Source organism: Hydra vulgaris, chromosome 09, assembly GCF_038396675.1.
Source record: "Hydra vulgaris chromosome 09, alternate assembly HydraT2T_AEP".
NCBI lineage: Eukaryota > Metazoa > Cnidaria > Hydrozoa > Anthoathecata > Hydridae > Hydra > Hydra vulgaris.
In genome coordinates, this window is record NC_088928.1 from 583755 (window position 1) to 604883 (window position 21129).

A 21129-nucleotide genomic window follows, 5' to 3' on the forward strand; every position below is an offset into this window, starting at 1 on the left:
AAATTTAAATATCCATACAATATAAAATGGGATCAAGTAAAAAACGTTAAAAAAAGAAGCCAAAAAATTTGAAAGAAAAGTTCGAGAATCAATGAAATTGAGTTTGACAAATGCGGACCTAAGAAAGGAGGTATGAATTCAGATGGTCAATATGTAAAAACTTAATTCTGGACGCCATTTTTTTTAATACTTACTTAACATTAAAGAAGCCCAATTAAAGCGAATTTAAAGAAGCCTTTAAAAAGTGAAGCTACCGTTTGTTTCTAAGTAAATATAATTAATAGTTTTTAATTAAAGCTGAAGATCAAAAATCTAAAGCTGAAGCATCAATATATATATATATATATATATATATATATATATATATATATATATATATATATATATATATATATATATATATATATATATACATACATACATACATATATATATATATATATTATATTATATATGCATATATATATATAAATATATATATATATATATATATATATATATATATATATATATATATATATATATATATATATATATATAAATATATATATATATATATAAAATATTTGATAGTCAAAAATTAAAAAGTGAAGATTAGGATATCCTTAAACTTAGAAAACGAAATTTATAATGAACATTTTAGAAGATCATTATAAATGATCATAATTTTTAATAGTGATTATTCTTACCAAACATTGTTATATAAAACATAATTATATAAATTTAAATATACTTTCAAATCAATATGAAAGTGTGGCATAATGTTTAAAAAACTTTAACTTTTATTCTTTGGGGTCATGACTATTATTTCCTCAACGCATCCATCACATGTAAAAAACAACCCAATAACATAATAATGTCAAAAATATTACCTAAAAGAAGTATATTTGTCTAGAAGAGAAAATTCTAATTTCAAAGTTCTCCTTATTAAAAAATATAATACTTTACTATAAAAATTCCATAAAAATCTCTAAATAAAAAAAATTATATAAAACTATGAAAAACAAATTTCAAAAGATTTTAAGATTTAAATTTTATTTAAATTAAAAAAAATAAAAATCTACTAGTATAATGACTTTTATCAGCGAAAAATTCACAAAAAGAAGGCAAATAAAAAAAATAGTCAAAAAAATATAAAAATTTATTTAGAAATTTAAAATATTAAAAAAAAAAATTAATAAATATTTTTTTTTTGAATAAAAATGCTTTTAAGAGATAAAATATATAAATAAAATATATTCCATTTTTCTAAGTGTTTAAGGATCAACAAAAGAAACCATAATATATCTAGTTCCTTTTAATATAGGTAAACCTTCATGTTGATGTGTAAGTCGACCAGGGTGCATTAGAGCCCATCCTTCTTTTGTTTTGGCAACACTACAATTGTACCGTGTAAATCTAGCACCGCCACCCTAAAAACAACACAAAACAAGGTTTTAAAGTTTGCATATTGTTTAAAAAAAAGTTAACAGATAACTAAATCAAAGATATATTAAAAGATATAAAAGCATATTAGTTAAAAGATATAAAAGCATATAAGTTAAAAGATATAACAGCATATTGGTTTATAATTTGGCAAAAAACTATAAAAAATTTTAAAATTTTGAATTTTTGTTTTTTAAATAAACAACTGTTTTAATTGAGGGTTTTTTGAATTTAGATCATTTTTCTAAATTTTATACTTTCTTTTTAAGCTCATACTTTTTTTAAGTGATATGAGCTTTATCTTTTAACTATTCTATTTTTTATTGACTGGCCTAGGTGTGATCTTGACTTTTAACTACTCCATTTTTTATTGACGGACCTAGGTGAAGCCTCGACTTAAAAAAATATTTCAAAATCAAAATAGTCTTTTCTTATTAATGTTTTATAAAACACAGTAAACAAGCCACTCATTTATACTATACATCACTGAATTAGAAAAATGATAAAAAATCAATAATTTAATTATTTTTAGTATAAATTTATGACATATCTTTTTAGTATAGATTATAATGTATAGATTATGTTTAGATGACACTACAAAATAACACTATAAAATGACACTACAAATTGAAGCTAAAGTCCTCCTAACAAAAAAAAATTAAATTATTCATATGTAAATCAACTTTTTTTTCTCAGTTTTTTAAAAGAACTTACAAAAAGTGTAAAGTCAATTATTAGTTATTGCTATAAAATTTATATATAACTATTTAGTTTTAATTTGGATTTCTCCAAGAAATATTTTTATTATAAAACATTTATGAAATTTCAATGAGTCTTTTTTTTTTAATGTAAAAAAAAAAAAAAAAACTTTTAAAAAAGTTCTTCAAAGAGATAACAAAAAACATAATTTATTTTTCTTGTTTTAAACTTTATATTTCAAATCATCTTAAAGAAGCAAGACCTTGGTTTATAAATCACTAATATTATCAGGAGGATAGTATATAAAGATTCCTAAACTTTATTCTACCAGTAAGTTAGGAATAGAAATATTTTTATTATACATTTAAATATGTGATTAACAAGACGCATAAAAGAACAAAATACAAAATTTTAAACTAACCTCATATTCATTAACATTATTTAATGCCATATTTATTGTATAAGTTGATGAGTCATGATGTGGTCGTAGAAAATACTGACCATTTGTTGTGTACTTAACAACAAAATTCATAATAGCACGTGCCTTTAAAAAAAAAAAAAATTACTCAGTGTAAATATATAGTTAAAAACACTATAAACCACGCTACCATATTAGGTAGAAAACAAAGTAACTATATAACAACATTTTTAAATATATAGAATTTATAATATTTAAAAATCATACATCAGAATTGTATCCAGTAAAGTAACGAGAACTCATTGGAGCTATATAATCTTTAAGTATCTTTAACCAATGTTTTTCCAAACCAACCTTTATGATAAAAATAAAACTTTTTTAAAATGTGCAAAACAAATTTAATCGTTGAATTAAAAACTTAATAGTAGTGACTCGAACACTGAAAGTGGCAGGCCTTAACACTAAGCTCATTTGCTTACCGATTTATTACTTACCTTGACACAAACATTTTGAAATTACTGATAACTATAAGTAATGATAAACATTTAACATGATGGACAACTAACATAATAACTACTTGATGCAATGAACATCAGACACAATAAGCAACTAAAGCAGTAAGACATGATAAACATTTGACAGGATGTTCTCATTAATTACAGGGAAAAATTCAGCAGTTTTTGGTCTTTGAGATAGCTAACTGTCAGATATAGACCAAACTCCAAACATTTATATGTTTATACTTATATCAAATAAGGATGCTTCACAAAAAACTGCGATTAGAGCCTAGGAACAAAAAAGTCCCAAAAATTTTGCCCCTCCCCCAAATGTGAGAGCAACAAGTTGATAAAATATTTTTTGTACTACTCTCAACTAGGCTTTTATTTATTCATAAATTTTAAGTTTCATAGTTTGATTTCATTCTCCCAACATTCAAAAATTATGAACATATAAAATATGTAACCCTCTCAAATTGAGGGGTCCACTCCTAGTTAGTTATTAGAATTATGAAACTAAAGAAGTCTTTTGGTTTATAAAAAAAAATTTCGCAAAACATACTTTATATAAAATTTATCAAGAAAATTTATTATGTCAAAAAAATTTTAATTACATTTTATAAAATTAATTTTTTAATATATTTTTATTTGACTTACATGTTACTTTTTTGATATTTTTTACTACATTTTTAACTATCAATATCTTGATAAATTTATTACAACATAAGTGTTTCATTATGTACATAATAAAAGCAAAATTTTTTTATTTCATTACTTTCACAAACATTTTTTATTAACTGGGTAGTTTTACAATCAGCATGCAACCATATATAACATGATAATTAATCAAAACAAAATGTATTAAATAATGCACATTAGGGTGGAGCGATTTTCATAGCAAAAAAAAAAAAGAGTTTAAAAACCAACATTACTGAGACACGAATCAATGTCTATTAATTATAAGATAAAAGTAAAAAAATATTTTTTGATTTTGATGAGATCTTGAGGGTCCTCTTTGGATATTAAATTCTTCACAGGTCCTAATATTTTTGAATTTTTTTTTTTCTAAACCATATCAACCTTGGACTCAAAAAAAGCAGAAAAAAATGCTTGTTTCATAAATAATAATTTTATTAAAAAAATTTTTTAGTGAAAAAAATACTTGCAAAAATATACCTTAAAACCCCTGTTTTGTTGAGGACGGGGGTTTTTAAGAAAAAAACAACTCTACTTTTTTATTTTTAATTTTTTAATAAAAACAAATATTGTTTTCAAAATCAGCATATTATTTTGCTTCTTTTAAGTATCAAGTTTATATAGTTTAGAAAAAAAAAATTTAAACAATATTAGGACCCATCAAAAATTTAGAATCCAAAGAGGAACCTCAAGAACTCATCTAAACTAAAAAAAAAAAAGAGTAAGGTTCTTTTTTTACCAAAAGATATGGATTTGCTGCTCAGGCAAATCAAATTTCAAAAATTTTCAAAATCGCTTCACCCTAATGCGCATTAACACATCATTTTTATTATTTTCAATTAAGTCTAATTTTTATTTTTAAATAAAGTTTTAAATAACAAATTTTTAAGTAACAATTTTTTAAATAATAAACTCAAAATTTTAGTTAGAGTACTTCATACTTGATTCATATGAATGTCAACAGTTGGTACATTCTCATATCCACCAGATATTCTATCGTCCTATAAATATATATAAAAATTATCATATAAGTAATGTCGCAACTAATATACCTAATAACAAGTTCATTACCAATTTACCAATAAGTTTATTACTTCAACATTTTTTGAATTTCATTAAAAAAATTTCAATGTTGTTTATTATGATTAGTGCAATAATGCAAAAGTGAAAATAGGAAGATAAACATAAGAAATAAAAACCTTTGATGAACATTAAAAACTAAGATCATTAAGGAATATTAGTAACAATATTCATTGAAGAAGATAACAACACTCTAATGCAAAAACCTTGCAGATATGAGGTTATAATATTTACACACACAAAGATACTGATATTAATCTTTTCAATCTATTGCTAATTATGTAAAAAGACAATCAATACAGGTCATAGCACTCTTAATTCATTAGAATATGGTTAGATGGATATCCTCTAAATTCTTAAGAAGATAAACACTTATTTTAATCATAGAAATCTTAAAGTCTTTTTTTTTTGTAAATTCTTATTCATTCCTAACAAGGTTGCAAGCGACTTTTATGTTGGGAGTTACAAGAAAACAAAGAATAGAGTTTAAGAACAAGGAAATGATTGACAGAAGACTTTAAAAGTTGTATGTTATATGAGTCAGGGAAATATGAAGTTGGGAGAGAGTTCCAAAAGATTAAAATGCAGGGAAAAAAACTAGACAAAAAAAAGTTTTTAGAGCATGCAGGGACAGATACAGTAAAAGGATGAGACTTTACTTAATGAAAAGTCAAGCATTAACCATTAAAGATTAAAAAAAAAAAAACTACAAAATAAAATAGAAAACAAACAAAAATTACCTTGTTTCCGCCTCCTGACCATTTCCCAAAGTTTTCCATTTCCTAAAACAACAATCTTTTAATAAATTTTTTATGAATAAAATTTGTTTTTAATGAGATTTTGGTTTCTCTTTAAAAAATTTTATTATTCTAAAAAATTTTAAGTCAAAAATAATTTTAGTTCAAAACTGTAAATAACTTCATTAAAAGAATGTTCCAAATAAAAAATTACAATAACACTGTATTTGGAATTTTTATTTAGACCTGCTTTCTTAGTCACTAGAACACATTTGCAAACTTAATTAGTACGGAAAAAATGCTAGTGGAGAGGACAATTTATTAATTTTATAAGACTTTAAAATTAAACTTTTTTATTTGTATATATTTAAATAATCTTTATTACATAATGTGCCTATTTTATATACTTTACTTATATTCTTGTAAAAATATATTTTTTCATGAATCGGCAATTCCATTTATGAACAATTTATTTTTGCGCACTTAACTTAACTTGTATTTAAATATATTTCATATAGCTTGATTAAAAATTACCACCACTATTACAATCACCACAACAACCATTATCATCATCACTATAATGAATATTGTAACTTCTCACTATAAGATGTAAACAGATGTGAAAAATGTTTTTGAACTAAGATCTTAGGCACTCACTTCACTGAACATGTTTACGTAGGTCAAACTAAGAATAAACATTTAATACACCTTTACTCAAACTTAATACACAGTTATTTATACTTAATACACTTTTATTCATACTTAATATAACTTTATTCATACTTAATACACTTTTATTCATGTTTAATACACCTTTATTCATATTTAATATAACTTTATTTATACTTAATACATATTTATTCATGTTTAATACACCTTTATTCATACTTAATAAATTTAAATAGAAAAAAATAAAAATAAATTGATAATTTAAATAATTTGTGTACTTTTTTTAATTTTGTTTCATTAGAGTGGTTGTTATTTTCAGCAACAAAATTAGATAAAACAAAGCAAAAAAAAAACAACAACAAAAAAACAATATAAGTCTACATTAAAAAAAAAAAATTTTCTTTATTCAAGTTTTTCTTTATTTAACTTCTTTTTTAAAAGAGGAAAGTGAAAATATAAATTGCAACGTGTTTGTAAAATATATTTGTATAATTTTAATGTAACAAGTATAAATTTTCCCTTTATGAAAACGTCTATGAAATGAATGCATATACTTTTATGTTTAACTTTTTGTATTTTATCATTATACTTATTTCCTCCAAATTATACACACGTTTAGCTTATTTGGATAAGGCGTTGACTTTGTAAATGGAATGTCGGTGGTTCAAGAACAACCTCTTCTTAATTTTTTTAAGTTTTTTTACACACATAAAGCCGAATGTTAAAAAGAAACGTGTCTCCGTTAAAATATTTTGGATAAAAAACACACAGGAAAACAAAAGTAATACGAAACAACTAAGGCTATGTGTAGACGACATGGCCTAATTGAAGCTTAAAAACTATGTATATATGTGTGTGTCTCACTTAGAAAATACACTGAAAAGCTTAAATGGTATAAGAAATCTGAATGTGAAGAGATGTGTACCATTCAGAAATATACAACAAAAAGAGTTTTTATATACAAATAAGAAAAGATAAATGGTTACAAAGCAAACACATGAACAGCGGTATTTAAAAGAAAAACTAAAAAAAATATTGTTAATAGTGGGAATCGAATGTGATTAACTTAGTGATAGCCTTTGGGTAGAAATCTTTCGCCTTCCTTCTAACGCCCTTCTAATGTGCTTCTCACATAACTTCTTGGATTTAGGCTGGCATGGAATCTTTTATTTCCTGTCAACAATTTTAAGTCAAGCCTCACTCTTCTCCATGGTTTTCCTCTCATTGTGCTGCTACAACTTCCAATAGTAATCATTACTTCCATATCTATCAACAAAACAATTCTCCAGAAAGCAGTTGTCTGTTTACTATTACTAGAAACCATTGAAAAAGGTTTCATCTAACGCCAAAGCCCGTTATTCTTAGGTCATGACAGTATCTATAACAGTATCTATAAAAGTATCTGCAATAGGGTGGAGTGATTTTGGAATCAGAACTATAGTAACCCTGGAGTAAATAGATTATCAAAAAATAATAATAAAATGTATAACATGTACTTGCTAATAATGCCTGGAAAATAGCTGGTTCACAAAAATGTACATTTATTTAGACTTAATCTATTTTCGAGGAAAACCGCAATTTTTTGATTTTTTTTTCAAAGTGGGCATGCGCATTGCGCATTGTTTTGTTGTTTTTAGATTTTTAAATTATAATTTATTAATAGCAAAACAAATTATAGAAAAAATGCCTAAGAGCAAATCCAGGAAAACTCGTTTGGAAAATAGTTTAAAATACGGAGGCCTCCCATCAGAAATGCCTTCAGCTGATCTTTCAACATTTCGTCAAGTAATTCAGTTTTTTTATTTTACTGAAAGCAATAACCAAAATATTTCCAAACAGAATCTACTAGAAGAGGTTGAGAATTCTCTCAGTACTTTGTGGAATAAAGTAAACCCACGTCTACCTCTTCTTCAGAGAAATTCAATTTTAATAAAATAAAGAAATCTTTTTGAAAGAGTAAAATCTATAAACCGAGGACGTTGTAAATCTAAAAGTAAGGAGTATCAAGATATGATTTTAGATGAACTCTTTGATATATCATCATGTACTTGTGAATTAGCGACTGTTTTATGTAATGACAGGGATGTTAAGTGTAGCATCATCAATTGCCAAGTAGAGCACATCTTGTGTCTTTGTAAAACTAGAAAGGTATTTGATTAAAATTTTTATATATTATTGTATATATTTGAATATTTGTTGTTTAAATCTGCAATTATTGTACTAGGAATTTTTTATTATACTTTGATTTCACTTCAATTAAACTGAAGTAGTTGATTATTTTTAAAAATTATATTCAAGGTCCCTTCTGAAGACAGGGCATATATTCGTGACCAGAGAAACAAGATTGGTCCAAAAGGTATTTATCAGCTAGGAAAGACTAATTTAAAATCTGGTACATTTACTCCGGAAAGGTTAGCTCAAGTAGAGCTTATAGATCATGTTAAAATGCCTTATGCTCATAACTCATTGATTGATTCTGGTCACATATCTGAAGTTTCAGCATCCGATCCAGATGTTTTGGTAGCATATATATGTATACTTGTGTATATATATATATATATATATATATATATATATATTATATATATATATATATATATATATATATATATATATAAATTATGTTATAATAACCTACAAATGAGTACTCAATGTTCTTAAAGAACAGAGCAAAAGTAAATTAATAAAAACACTTATCTAATTTTTTTCTTAAATAAATTGTGTCACCATCTGTAAGTTTATCAGGAAGGTTCCTGACTATAATAATAGAATATAAGAAAAAAATTAAATGCGTTTTATATAATTTTTATATATATATATATATATATATATATATATATATATATATATATATATATATATATATATATATATATATATATATATATATTGCAAACAGCACACTGGGGCAACGCTAAAACAGCTTTGTTTCAACGATTTCAACATTTTTTAAATGTTGGCCCTACAAAGTGTGCTGCTTGAGATATATGGTTGTTTTTTTTATATTTTAAATACTAAGTATTTTTACAGGTAAATGATTCTGAGGAAGAATATAATCCATTAAAAAGTTTTCAATATAATTTAATTAAACTTGATAGATTTGCAATGGAGGCTGTCAGGTATATAAAATTTTCATACATATTGAGTTTAGATTAAAATTTCTTAGATATACTATATTAAAAGCATGAAAAAAAAAATCATAAGTTCATTGTTCATCCCCAGTAGGAGAGGAGAGGGTGAATATAGAATGTTAAGGGATCACATATAGATAATATACTTTGCTTTTTCAGTTTTGTTTATTTATTTCATAGTTTCTTATTTGTAGGTATGATGTCTCATCTCGTGATGCAGCTGCACTAGCGAATGCTCTACTTCTAGATTATGGAATCATTAAACATGGAGATTTGAATCAAGTTGTAGATCGAAGCAAAATTGAGAGGTAAAAACTATTTCATTATATAAGTTAGACAAATATAAATATATCTTTTTATTTATTAGTTTATATAAATGCTTATTTACAAACCATTTAATATGATATTTTGCTAAATATAATACTTTGAGTTGTTTTATAGAGAGAAGAAGAAAATAATGTCAAGATATGGTGATCAACATGATAATAATTTAAGTAACTTGGTTTGTTTGGGTGTTGATGTTCTTCAGTTTAAGGATGTCATTGAAAATGGAGAAACTCGCTTGTCGAGAGTTACTGAAAAAGAACATTTAACTTTTAATAATGAAAATAGTTTTAAAAATGGTTCATATCTCTCATAAAAATCTTCCGTCAAATGGTGCAACTGGTTTACTTCAAAGTGAAGTTGTATATAATGTTCTGAAAGAGTATGATAGTTTAAATTCAGTACAAGCTCTTCTTCTTGATAATACAAATGTCAACACAGGTTTTAAAACTGGAGTTGTCGCATGTTTAGAAAAGAAATTAAAAAGAAAAATACACCTTATCGAATGTACTTTGCATCACAATGAACTTCCATTTCGAAAAGTATTCAAAATAGTTGATGGCAGTTCGAAGTGTCCAAATAAATTTTCAGGACCTATTGGAAAGCAAGTTTCTATAGATTTCCATCTTAACCCACAAGTGAAGTTTACCAAAATTGATACTCCAGTGGAGATACTAAATATTCCCATTGAAGTAATTAATGATTTAAGTCACGATCAAAGACTATTATTTGAATATTGTCTTGGAATTTCTAAAGGATTTGTTAATCCCATATTTTTTAGAAGAAAAATTGGTCCACTAAACAACGCAAGATGGTTGACTTTAGCAATTCGAATCATGGCTTTGTATACTTGTACTGAAGCACCAAGTCTAGAGCATATAAGGCTTGTGAATTTTATTGTACAAGTGTATGCATACATTTGGTTTCTTATCAAAAGGTCTTCTAAATTTATGGACTCTCCGAGTATATCCTTTAAAATGACAGAACAGATAAGAAAGCAAGATGAGGAAATACAGAATATTTGTTTTAAAATTAAAAAAAAAATTCATATTGTCTATTGCCTGAGAACTTTTTATATTGTATGCTTAGAGATGAAGATTCTAACATAAGGGAACAGGCGTTACTAGTCATTAAAAAGCTCAGGACAAGTAAAGATAAAGAATGCCGTGTTACAAATATTGCTAATGTTGACATAAACTTTCAAGCAACTTCTTGGACAGAATTAATTGACTTTAAGAAAAGCAGTGAACCGGCATCAACAATATAGTTGAAGGATGACCAAATTGATGCACTAATTGCAACTAAAGAAGTTCCGAAGTTACTTGAATTTCCTTCTCATGCGCAGAGCATAGAATGCGCTGTCAAATTAGTTACAGAGGCTAGTCACCAAGTATATGGCAGGGAAGCTCGTCATAAATATATTTTGACCAAACTAAATTCCAAGGAAATTCGACCACATTTTGAAACTAAAAACGACTTTGTGGTTTTTTAATAAATAATTTTGTTATGCATTTGATGTTAATAAAACATCTTTATATGAATGTACTTGCTTTTACTTTTTTGATTGCGAGGAATATAAAAGTGTGTTTAGGATTTAGGACCAATGCAGTAGTAGGGTAGTGGTAAAGTGTTCGACTCATTTGCAAGATATTTATTTTAGAAATATTTCGCATATGCTCGTCCCTTTGGCAATTGAAATCTTATATTCATGAATTTAAGTGTTTATAATGTATATAAAGTGTTTATAATGTAAAGAACAATTAAAAAAACAACTTAAAAACATGTTTGGATTTTGGTGATGGTATCCATGACTATTTTTATTACCACTAATTGTACTTTAAAAAACTAAAAAAAACTTACATAAGTAAACTTTGTATATACAGTTAAGTAATTTTAAGTTTGCTGTTTAAAACTTGATTGCATTTTATATTAATAGATATGCGTTAAAATGAGGTATAAAAACTTGCTAAAAATAAATTAAATGTTTTAATGAGTATATTGCTTATATACCATTATATTAAATAAAATTTTTATAATTTATTATTAATTTATTTGACCATTTCATTATGAATAAATTTATTTAAAAAAATAAACTTTTGAATGGTTTTGCTATTTTTATTATTTGATTTCATAAATTGAAGAAAAACGTGAAAATTAAGAAAAATTGCGTTTTTTTGCCATTTTTTATTTTGGATAGCTGAAACTTTTCATGAGCTCATATTTTACCCCGTTGAACTTACTCCCGGGTTACTAAAGTTCAATTTCCAAAAAAGTATGAAAATCACTCCACCCTAATCTGCAATAAGGATAAATATTTTATTCCACCTCTCTTGTATGGTTCAGATTTTATGACCTCACCTAAAAACAAATTAATTTCATCTCTTGATTCCACTAATAGCAATCTATCTGATATAGCCAACAAACTTGTTGATCCATTGCTTGACATTCGTATCACTCCAGATTCTGTATCTAAAGTGATTTCCTGCTTAGACTCTTCTACAACTTGTGGTCCGGACAACATACCTGTTATAGTCTTGCAGAAGTGTTCTCTAGAGTTGTTGTCTACACTTTCTAAACTATTTAATAAGTGCTTAGTATAAAAAGTCTTGCTTTCCAGCCTGCTGGAAAGCGGCATCTGTTTACCCTATTTTTAAAAATTCTGGATAGCAATCTGACTAGTCTAACTACGGTCCTATTAGTCTACTTCCTATCATAAGCAAGGTTTTTGAATCTTTAATTAACAAACACCTAATCTCTCATCTTGAATGTAATAACTTAATTTCTGATCATCAATATGGGCTCCGATCTTCTCGTTTTACAGCTGATTTGCTAACAGTAATAACCGATAGGTTTTTATTATGCAATTGTGCACTAGATAGATGTAAAGAGGTTAATGCTTTTGCTCTTGACATTTCTAAAGCTTTAGATAAAGTTTGGCATGCTGGTCTTCTCCATAAGCTTTCTTGTTGTAGTGTATCAGGTAATATCTTTAAGACTATAAGAATCATTCCTTACCAATAGTAGTATAAAAGTTGTCTTTGATGGACAGCACTCTTCTTCATATCTTATAACTTCAGGGGTTCCTCAAGGTTTTATCCTTGACCCTATACTCTTTTTAATTTACATTAACGATCTTCCAGATATTCTTACATCAAAAGTGACATTGTTCGCTGATGATTCTACCATTTATTCTTGGCTTGATAAAAAGCCAACACTCTCTGATTGCTTGGAGGGGGGGGGGGGGGTTGAGATTGAAAACAACCTCACTATTGCCACAGCTTGGGGCTCTCAGTGGCTGGTCAACTTTAACTCTGTAATAATCTAGATCTTCCTATATTTATGAACGGTAATGTACTAAATGACTCATCTACTCTTTATCTTCTAGGATTAACTCTTACTTTCGATCTTTCTTGGAAACCATATATCAAATCAATTGCAAAAATAGCATCTGCTAAGGTTGCATCTCTTTACTATACTTGCCACTTTCTTACTCCTGATTCTATTCTTTATCTTCATAAATCTCAAATTCGTCCTTGTATGATATACTGTTACCATATCTGGGGCAGATCTTCCAATGATGCCCTTTTTCTTTTAGATAAAAAGCAAAAATGCATTGTAAACATAGTTGGACCTAATCTTGCAGCCAACTTTTAACCATTATCACATCACCGTAATGTTGCTTCTCTTTCTTTTTCCAATAAATACTATAATGGGCAGTGTTCTAATGAGCTAGTGTCTCTTGTGCCATCTATTAAAATTAATTCTCGTGTTGCTCGTCATTTAATTAAGTTTCATTCCTTAACTGTGACTTTTCTTTCAAGTAACTTCCAACCCTAATATTGGTTGCTTTTAGCCTTGTTGAAAGTAAAGATGTTTAAAAAAAAAAAAAAAAAACTTAATACACCAAACAGTATAAATTAAAAAGCACAATTTTCCCAATTTTTTCAAACAAATTCCAAAAAAGTTGGGATGCAAAAATACATTTTCAATACTTGGACTTGCAAAATTTTTTTTTTAAATAAAAAAAGTCAAATAATACCAAAAAAAATAAAAAAAATAAAAAAATTTTACTTGTGACTTCATTTTTGGTACAATAAAAAGTTAGTTTATTGAAAATCAGTTTAAGTCAGAGTATCAAAATAGTATTGGATATGTATTGTTGAATCCCTGTAAAACATAATAATAAAAGTGAATTTTTAAAATAATAACTAACTTCAACTAGTTCCTTTGTAAAATTTATTGTTGTCAATGGAAACCAATAAACATCAGGACATGGCTAAAAATAAAAAACTAATATACTTTTTTATTGCCTTATATTAAACTTCTATTAAGAATTATAAGACGATGACTATTTGTATGTCTAAGGGTGCCATAGTTACAAATGATGCACTAAACACAAAGCAATATTAATGCAATAAAAATGTAAACTAAATAATTACCATATTTGGTGTAGAAGTGGGATCTAAATATGACAGCATTTCAGGGTGTAAATACCTGTCTTCCCAATCCTTAAGAAAAAACAATTATAATAACTTTAAATAAAAATATAACAGAAAATTCGAAAACATTAAAATTGCTGGAAACCAATTGTTGATGGTTCCCCAACTCCTTAGTTTAACTTTAATACTAAGTTTAATGATTCAGAATAAAAACAGTATCAAACTTACTTAAAATTAATTTCTTATATTTTTAGCTATAAGTTTTTTTGATGATTATGATTAGAAAAGACTTTTTTACAATTTCGTTTCAGAATTTAAAACTTAAGAAGAACAAAAAAAAATTGTAAATGTATAACATGTAAATGTGATACATACAAAATACATTAATGTACCATCACATTATGGTACTCAACATTGCTTCTAAGGTAAGGTAAATTTTATTGCAGCAATTTTTTCTTTTTCCTTCAACCTCTCTACTGATAACCTGTTTTTTTTCCTAAAACATGTTATCACAGAAGATCTGAAAAAAATTATAGTACAGGCAGTATATAAAATTACCTTGAATAAATTGCAACAAAAGGTTTTTTTGCGGCATAATAATTATCAAGTAGTTCTATGTGACATATAAAAACTCCTAAGAGTTTCAGTTGGGGAAAGTCATTAAATTATAAATAACACACAATTTATATGGTATGTTAACAATGTGTCTGAATTTGCTTTCTTTTAAGCCTCTTTAACTCTTCAGTTCTAATTATTTATATTTTTTATAAGTTAAACAAAGTATCAGCCATTAAATAATAAAAATAAAGAATAATTTCAATAGTTTTATATACAAATTAACAACTTGACTTAAGTATGCACTGCTTGTATTTATTCATATTTTAGATAAGTTTTTTATCGAGAGAAATTTAATGTTTAAATTATTTAACTGAAAAGCTTATTTAACAGCAATTTATTATTGATAACAGGTGTAGGGTGTGGTCAGGTATTACCTTTTTATTGGAAAAATTAAATTACCTTTTACTGTCAGAGTTAAAAGTGACATTAATCTTTCTGCATTCAATATTTACAACTTTTTAAAACTTAAATACATATTTATTACTTACAGACCTTATTAATGGCATGATTGATATGTGTTACATTATTCAAATATAATCTGGCTAATTGTAGGCAAAGGTTATATATTCTTTTTTGCTACATGCTTTCTAATTTATCATGATAATTTTCTTTGTGTGGTTTCCTTTTATTTATTTTAAAGATAAGTTTCTTAATTCTTTAAATAAAATAATCTTAACTCTAGAATGACCAAGCCTTGCACCTTAAAGGAAGCAAACTAGTGTATATTGAAATATTAACAGATTGTCTTCAACTTACAGCAAGCAAAGTACCTACTGTATAAAATTACAAAGAGCTTAATCATTCAAAGATGAATTATCCATGTTCATGACCTTCATGCTGCTGATGCTGTTTACCATCAAGCTTGTAGTGTCAACTTTAATACAAAGAAGCAAATACCAGCTGCTCAACAGAAAACTGATGACACCCCGAAAATGAAACTTAAGTTGGGTCGACCAAAAGAAGAAGAAAGAATGAATGCCTTCTTAGAAGTTGCAAGCTACTTAGAGGAAAATGATGATGAGCAGATCACTATAAATGATCTTATTGACCTCATGAAGAACAAACTGCAATCAATTGGTTCTACACAAAAACCATATAGCTATCTCTATATGAAAGTAAAGCTGGAGGAACATTTTGGCAACAGAATTATTTTAACTGAGATTAATGGAAGACCAAATGTGGTGACTTTTAGAACGACAACAAGGGTTGTGCTTCAGGATTATTACATCAATCAACGGATAGATGACATTTAGGATGAGAAGCGTAGGCTTGTGCAGGCTGCTGCACAATATTGAAAGAAGACATAAAGGCAGTGCAGATATCTTATGAAAATTATCCATCATGTGATGACATAGAATTAGAAAAAATGGGCATTTGCTTCTTACCAGAAACACTCCGGCTATTACTTGAAACACTTTTTGTTGGGAAAAAAATTGATGTGAAGATTTCTTCCATTGGACAAGCTATAATGCAAGCCACAAGACCGTGGGTTCTGTTACCACCTATCCAGTTCGGGCTAGGCGTCCAGCTTTATCACCATTTCTCCTTGCGGTTTCTAATTAACTCTCTGCATCATCATGGATTTTGTTGCTCTTATCAAGAAGTACTTAAAATTCAGAAAAGTGTGGCTCATTCACAAGGGACAGAAATCGCCAACCATACAACCCAGTTTGTCCAGTATGCAGCTGACAATGTAGACCACAATATTGCTACTCTGGATGGACACAATACATTTCATGTTATGAGCATGATTGCTATGATTACACCTAGGACTTAAGCATGCAGACAAATTCCTAGGATGAAAGTGAGTGTTATTGATATATCTAGGATTGGAAGGATGCCTATCAGTTACCACAAAAATGTGGAATATCAGCGGTAACATATAAAACTCTCCAAAGAATTTATGCTCAGGACATAACTGCCAATATAGATATCCTGTGGAAGACTTCAATTATGTTTGGATCAGCACGGCCAGCATGGTCCGGGATGATGCAGCTTATTCATCAAGACGCTCACCCAGGAAAGTCATCAATTATGTTTTTGCCAATGATAGACATGAACCCAAGTGACACAACATGCATATACTTTACTCTGAAGTTTGTTAATGAACATGCAAGACGCCACGATGTATTACCAACTATTACATTTGACCAGCCACTCTGGTGGAAAGCTTTGATGATAATTACAGTGAACCTCCAGAAAGTGATTTAAAAAACATTGTGTTGTTTTTAGGCAGCTATCACACCGAAATAAGTTTTCTTGGATGCATGGGACACTTGATGACTTCTGGGCTACAAGAAGTTCTTGTGTTGATATATGCACCGAATGCAGTAGTCCACATGTCTGAAAAAGCCATTGCTCCTGCAGTTTGTGGTCATTTTATTGTCAATGCGGCACTGAATGCTATGCTCTTGTCCCAAGCATTTAATATTCCTCTACCACATGTTATGGTAATTAATACAATGGATTCCGATCAAGTAGCTACACCTGAAACTAACATTAGAGCTGCAAATTTGTTGGGGAAGTTTCTGGACTATCTGAGAAGCTTATGGCTGGGGCAATGACTGCAAATGAAGTTTGCCAGACTGACATTCTAAAGAAAGTAGCTAAATGTCTTGCAAAGCAAGCTGAGACCATGATGACATCTTCTAGAGCTGCAGCTCTCTGAGTACAATACATGGATATGGTAGACATTCTTCAAAAATTCATCAAGGCAGAGCGAATAAGCAATTGGGCTTTGCATCTTAATGCGATATCAGAAATGCTACTTTATCTGGCAGCATCAGGACATAATCTGTACACCAAATGTGCACGATTATATGTGCAAAGAATGTCAAAATTACAAGAAGAACATCCTGAAATTCAAATGCAATTTGAAAAGGGAATGCACGTGGTTAAAATGCACTTGTAGAAAAAATGGAATTGAATGTACCTCAGCATGTGGACACTGCAGAGGAACAAGTTGCGCAAACATATCTCAAATGAACTTTGATGATTCCGATGAAGAAGTTAACCTCATTTGACTTGGTGTTTAACCTAAATAATGCATTTATACTATCCATATTACTTTTATAAAAATATCTGCAAATATAGTTTATATCATGCTTACATCAGTATGGGATTTAAAATAAATAAAACTTTTGTATCATTTTTTAAAGTAAGCTTTTACTCAAAAGTACAAGTCAAAGAGTTTTGAAACAAAAAAGCATCAGAAAACTGTTACATACTGTCGCTATACTTTTCGAAAAAAGTGATAATTATGACAAAATCAAAAATGACAGTCTATTTAATTTGTGTTTTTTTTCTCTTTTTCCCCCACAAGGATTGCTTAGGACTTTTTATATGTCATTCAGGATACTAAGAGTAGAAAAAAATGCTGACAGACTTTTTGTTGCAATTTGTTCAAGGTGGGCCTACTTTTTTTCTTAAAATGCCTGTACCATTAATTAATTAAATAATCAATAAAATAAATTAACATATATGAATGTCAAAATGTGATGTTTGAGTATATACCAAAATGTGCAACAGTAATTTACTTAATTATAGAAATGATTTTATAAGACGAGTGTTTTTTGGTTAAAAAAAATGAAAAATATAAAAAATTATACAAAATAGACAGTTAAAATGCAAGTTTCTGTTTCTTGTATAATTTCTGCCTGTAAGTAGAACTATAGAAGAATATTGTAAAACAGGATTACTGAAACTGGGGGTAAAATCAAACAAAAAAATAAATAAAATAGAATTAAAATTTTTTTAAAAACTAATAAAAGAAAGTAAAATAAACTTACAATTCTGTTGTCAAATATTTGATATAAGTCATTATGCTTGTGATGTGTTGTATAAGATTCATCCTCTTTTATATGACCAAAATAATCTAAATTTGTTGTGTACATAAACACTCCCTAAAATAAAAACTCAAAAAGTAAATATTAACATAAAACTAATGTTGAAATTTTAAAAATCCATTGTTTCTCAAGTGAGTTAAAAAAAAAAATTATTTCGCAAAACAAAAATTATAATAGTTAAACTTTGTTTCAAAAACTTATTAATATAATTGTTTGATAATATTAATATAATTGTTTGATAATATTAATATAATTGTTTGATAATATTAATATAATTGTTTGATAATATTAATATAATTGTTTGATAATATTAATACAATTGTTTGATAATATTAATATAATTGTTTGATAATATTAATATAATTGTTTGATAATATTAATATAATTGTTTGATAATATTAATATAATAGTTTGATAATATTAATATAATTGTTTGATAATACTAATATAATTGTTTGATAATATTAATATAATTGTTTGATAATATTAAGGACTAAAAAATAATATCAAAGTACCAATTTTCTTGCATTGCTACAAAAACTCATTTCTTGATCTAGTTCATCTGAGTTAAATGGATTCGACTTGAACTTTTTAAGAGTATCTGACTGTATGAGATATACACTAGACACAAAAGGTACATTCCATACACCTCTACGATTGTATTTTACAATATCTATGTAATCTGGTGAGCGCTCATAGAATCCATCTTGACCAACCTTTCCCCAAAAGTTTGAGAACAACTTACCAGGCTTGGAAATCATCGGAGAAATAAAAGTCCTAAATAAAAAATAAAACTTTTTTCAAATTAATATGTTTAAATTTTTCTGTAAAAATATTAATAAAATTTTTTTAGATTGAATTTATCATTTGCTAAATTTTCTTCAATGAGTTTAATTGATTTATTCATAAACACTATTTTTTTTGTTTCAAACTAAATTAAGATAAAAATAAAAAATAAGATTTTCCATATTAACATTTCCTATTTTTCTATTTATGTACAATAATTATTTTCTTTCTTAACAAAACTTTATTGTGATCCAAGGTTGAAGTTTTACTTTTTGTATTATATATATGTCTATGTGTGTGTGTGTATATATGTATATATATATATATATATATATATATATATATATATATATATATATATATATATATATATATATATATATATATATATATATATATATATATATATATATATATATATATATATATATATATATATATATTTATATATATATATTTATATATATATATATATATTTATATATATATATATATATTTATATATATATATCTATATATTTATATATATATATATCATGGTTGATAGGTTTAAACCATGGTTTAAACTAATCGAAAAAACATCAATTTAAAACTAATTTTTTTAAACAACGATAAATTTTCAGCAGAAAAGTAAACATATTTGGGTTTCTGAAGGAGGTATAATAATAACTTATGGGTGTGCTGCTTATATGCTAAATCTTTTAGCAAATGATCTTAACATTGAAAATGTGAGAAAGCATATTACACAGATAATAAAATATATACAAAATAATCATCAAGCTAGAGCATATTATGGAGAAAGTGGAGGAACAAAATTACCATTTCCTATTGAAACATGCTGGAATTCTGTATGTGATTCACTTGGAAAATATGTTAATAACTGGAGCATCATTTTCAATGTTTGAAAAAAATAGAGACTTGGATCCCACGATCAGTAGAAAAGTAAGTGACATACAGATAAAGCAAAATGCAGAATATTTGTTGAAAATATCAAAACCAATTGGAGTTGCTCTAGATAAGTTGCAAAGAGATTAAACAAAAATAAGTGACACTGTTGAAATTTTTGAAGAACTGATAAACATATCATTTTTATCAACTAAAAAAAAAAAAATTTGGAAACTAGATATCTTCAGACTGTCATTGATGCTCATTTCCTTGCAAACACGCTAGATTCCAGATATTTTGGATCTTATCTTTTTGAAAATGAAAATGAAGCTGCAATGACCATTGCAGATAAAGTATTTAACCAACTTGTTACCAATAATATCCAAATCTGCTCCATTCGATAAAAGCTATTTGTATAGTGAATCTGTTTTTAAAAATGAATCAATAGAATGGTAGAAATGTCAAAAGTCTTTGAACTGCAAACATTAATATTGAAGCTATGTTAAATACACCAGCTTCTAGTGTTGGAATTGAAAGAATTTTTTCAACTTTAGGGCTAGTACATTCCAAGTTAAAAAACAAGATGGTTAATTGAAAAAGTTGACTAGTTATGGTTTTTTTTTTTTTTTTAAAAAAGGAGTTTAAACCAAAAAAAAACATGTTTTTTTTAAAAAAACCCATGGTTTTTGTTTTTTTTCATAAAAAAAAAGGTTTTTTTGCAACCCTATATATATATATATATATATATATATATATATATATATATATATATATATATATATATATATATATATATATATATATATATATATATATATATATATATATATACACATATATATATATGTAATTTTAATAACTTACTTTTTCTCAAAGGAAT

The 21129-nt window shown here is 26.7% G+C and overlaps 1 protein-coding gene and 1 long non-coding RNA gene across 3 annotated transcripts in view; one reads left to right on the plus strand and one right to left on the minus strand.

Moving 5' to 3' along the window:
- Positions 1 to 1243: 1243 nt before the first annotated feature.
- LOC100212717 (procollagen-lysine,2-oxoglutarate 5-dioxygenase 1) overlaps positions 1244 to 21129 on the minus strand; it is a 40731-nt gene continuing 20845 nt past the window's right edge. For both annotated transcript variants that reach the window (XM_065804437.1, XM_065804436.1), the window contains 9 exons: positions 19094 to 19355; positions 18522 to 18635; positions 14116 to 14184; positions 13890 to 13952; positions 5556 to 5597; positions 4677 to 4736; positions 2810 to 2896; positions 2546 to 2668; positions 1244 to 1412 (listed from right to left, as the gene is read on the minus strand). In XM_065804437.1, the coding sequence (XP_065660509.1) occupies positions 1257 to 1412; positions 2546 to 2668; positions 2810 to 2896; positions 4677 to 4736; positions 5556 to 5597; positions 13890 to 13952; positions 14116 to 14184; positions 18522 to 18635; positions 19094 to 19355 (976 nt within the window). In that variant the 3' untranslated portion in view covers positions 1244 to 1256. The remainder of the gene's footprint in view (positions 1413 to 2545; positions 2669 to 2809; positions 2897 to 4676; positions 4737 to 5555; positions 5598 to 13889; positions 13953 to 14115; positions 14185 to 18521; positions 18636 to 19093; positions 19356 to 21129) is intronic.
- LOC136084472 (uncharacterized) lies at positions 9256 to 9873 on the plus strand. Its single transcript, XR_010640572.1, has 3 exons — positions 9256 to 9340; positions 9547 to 9660; positions 9794 to 9873. It is a non-coding gene; the product is annotated as an uncharacterized LOC136084472 (long non-coding RNA).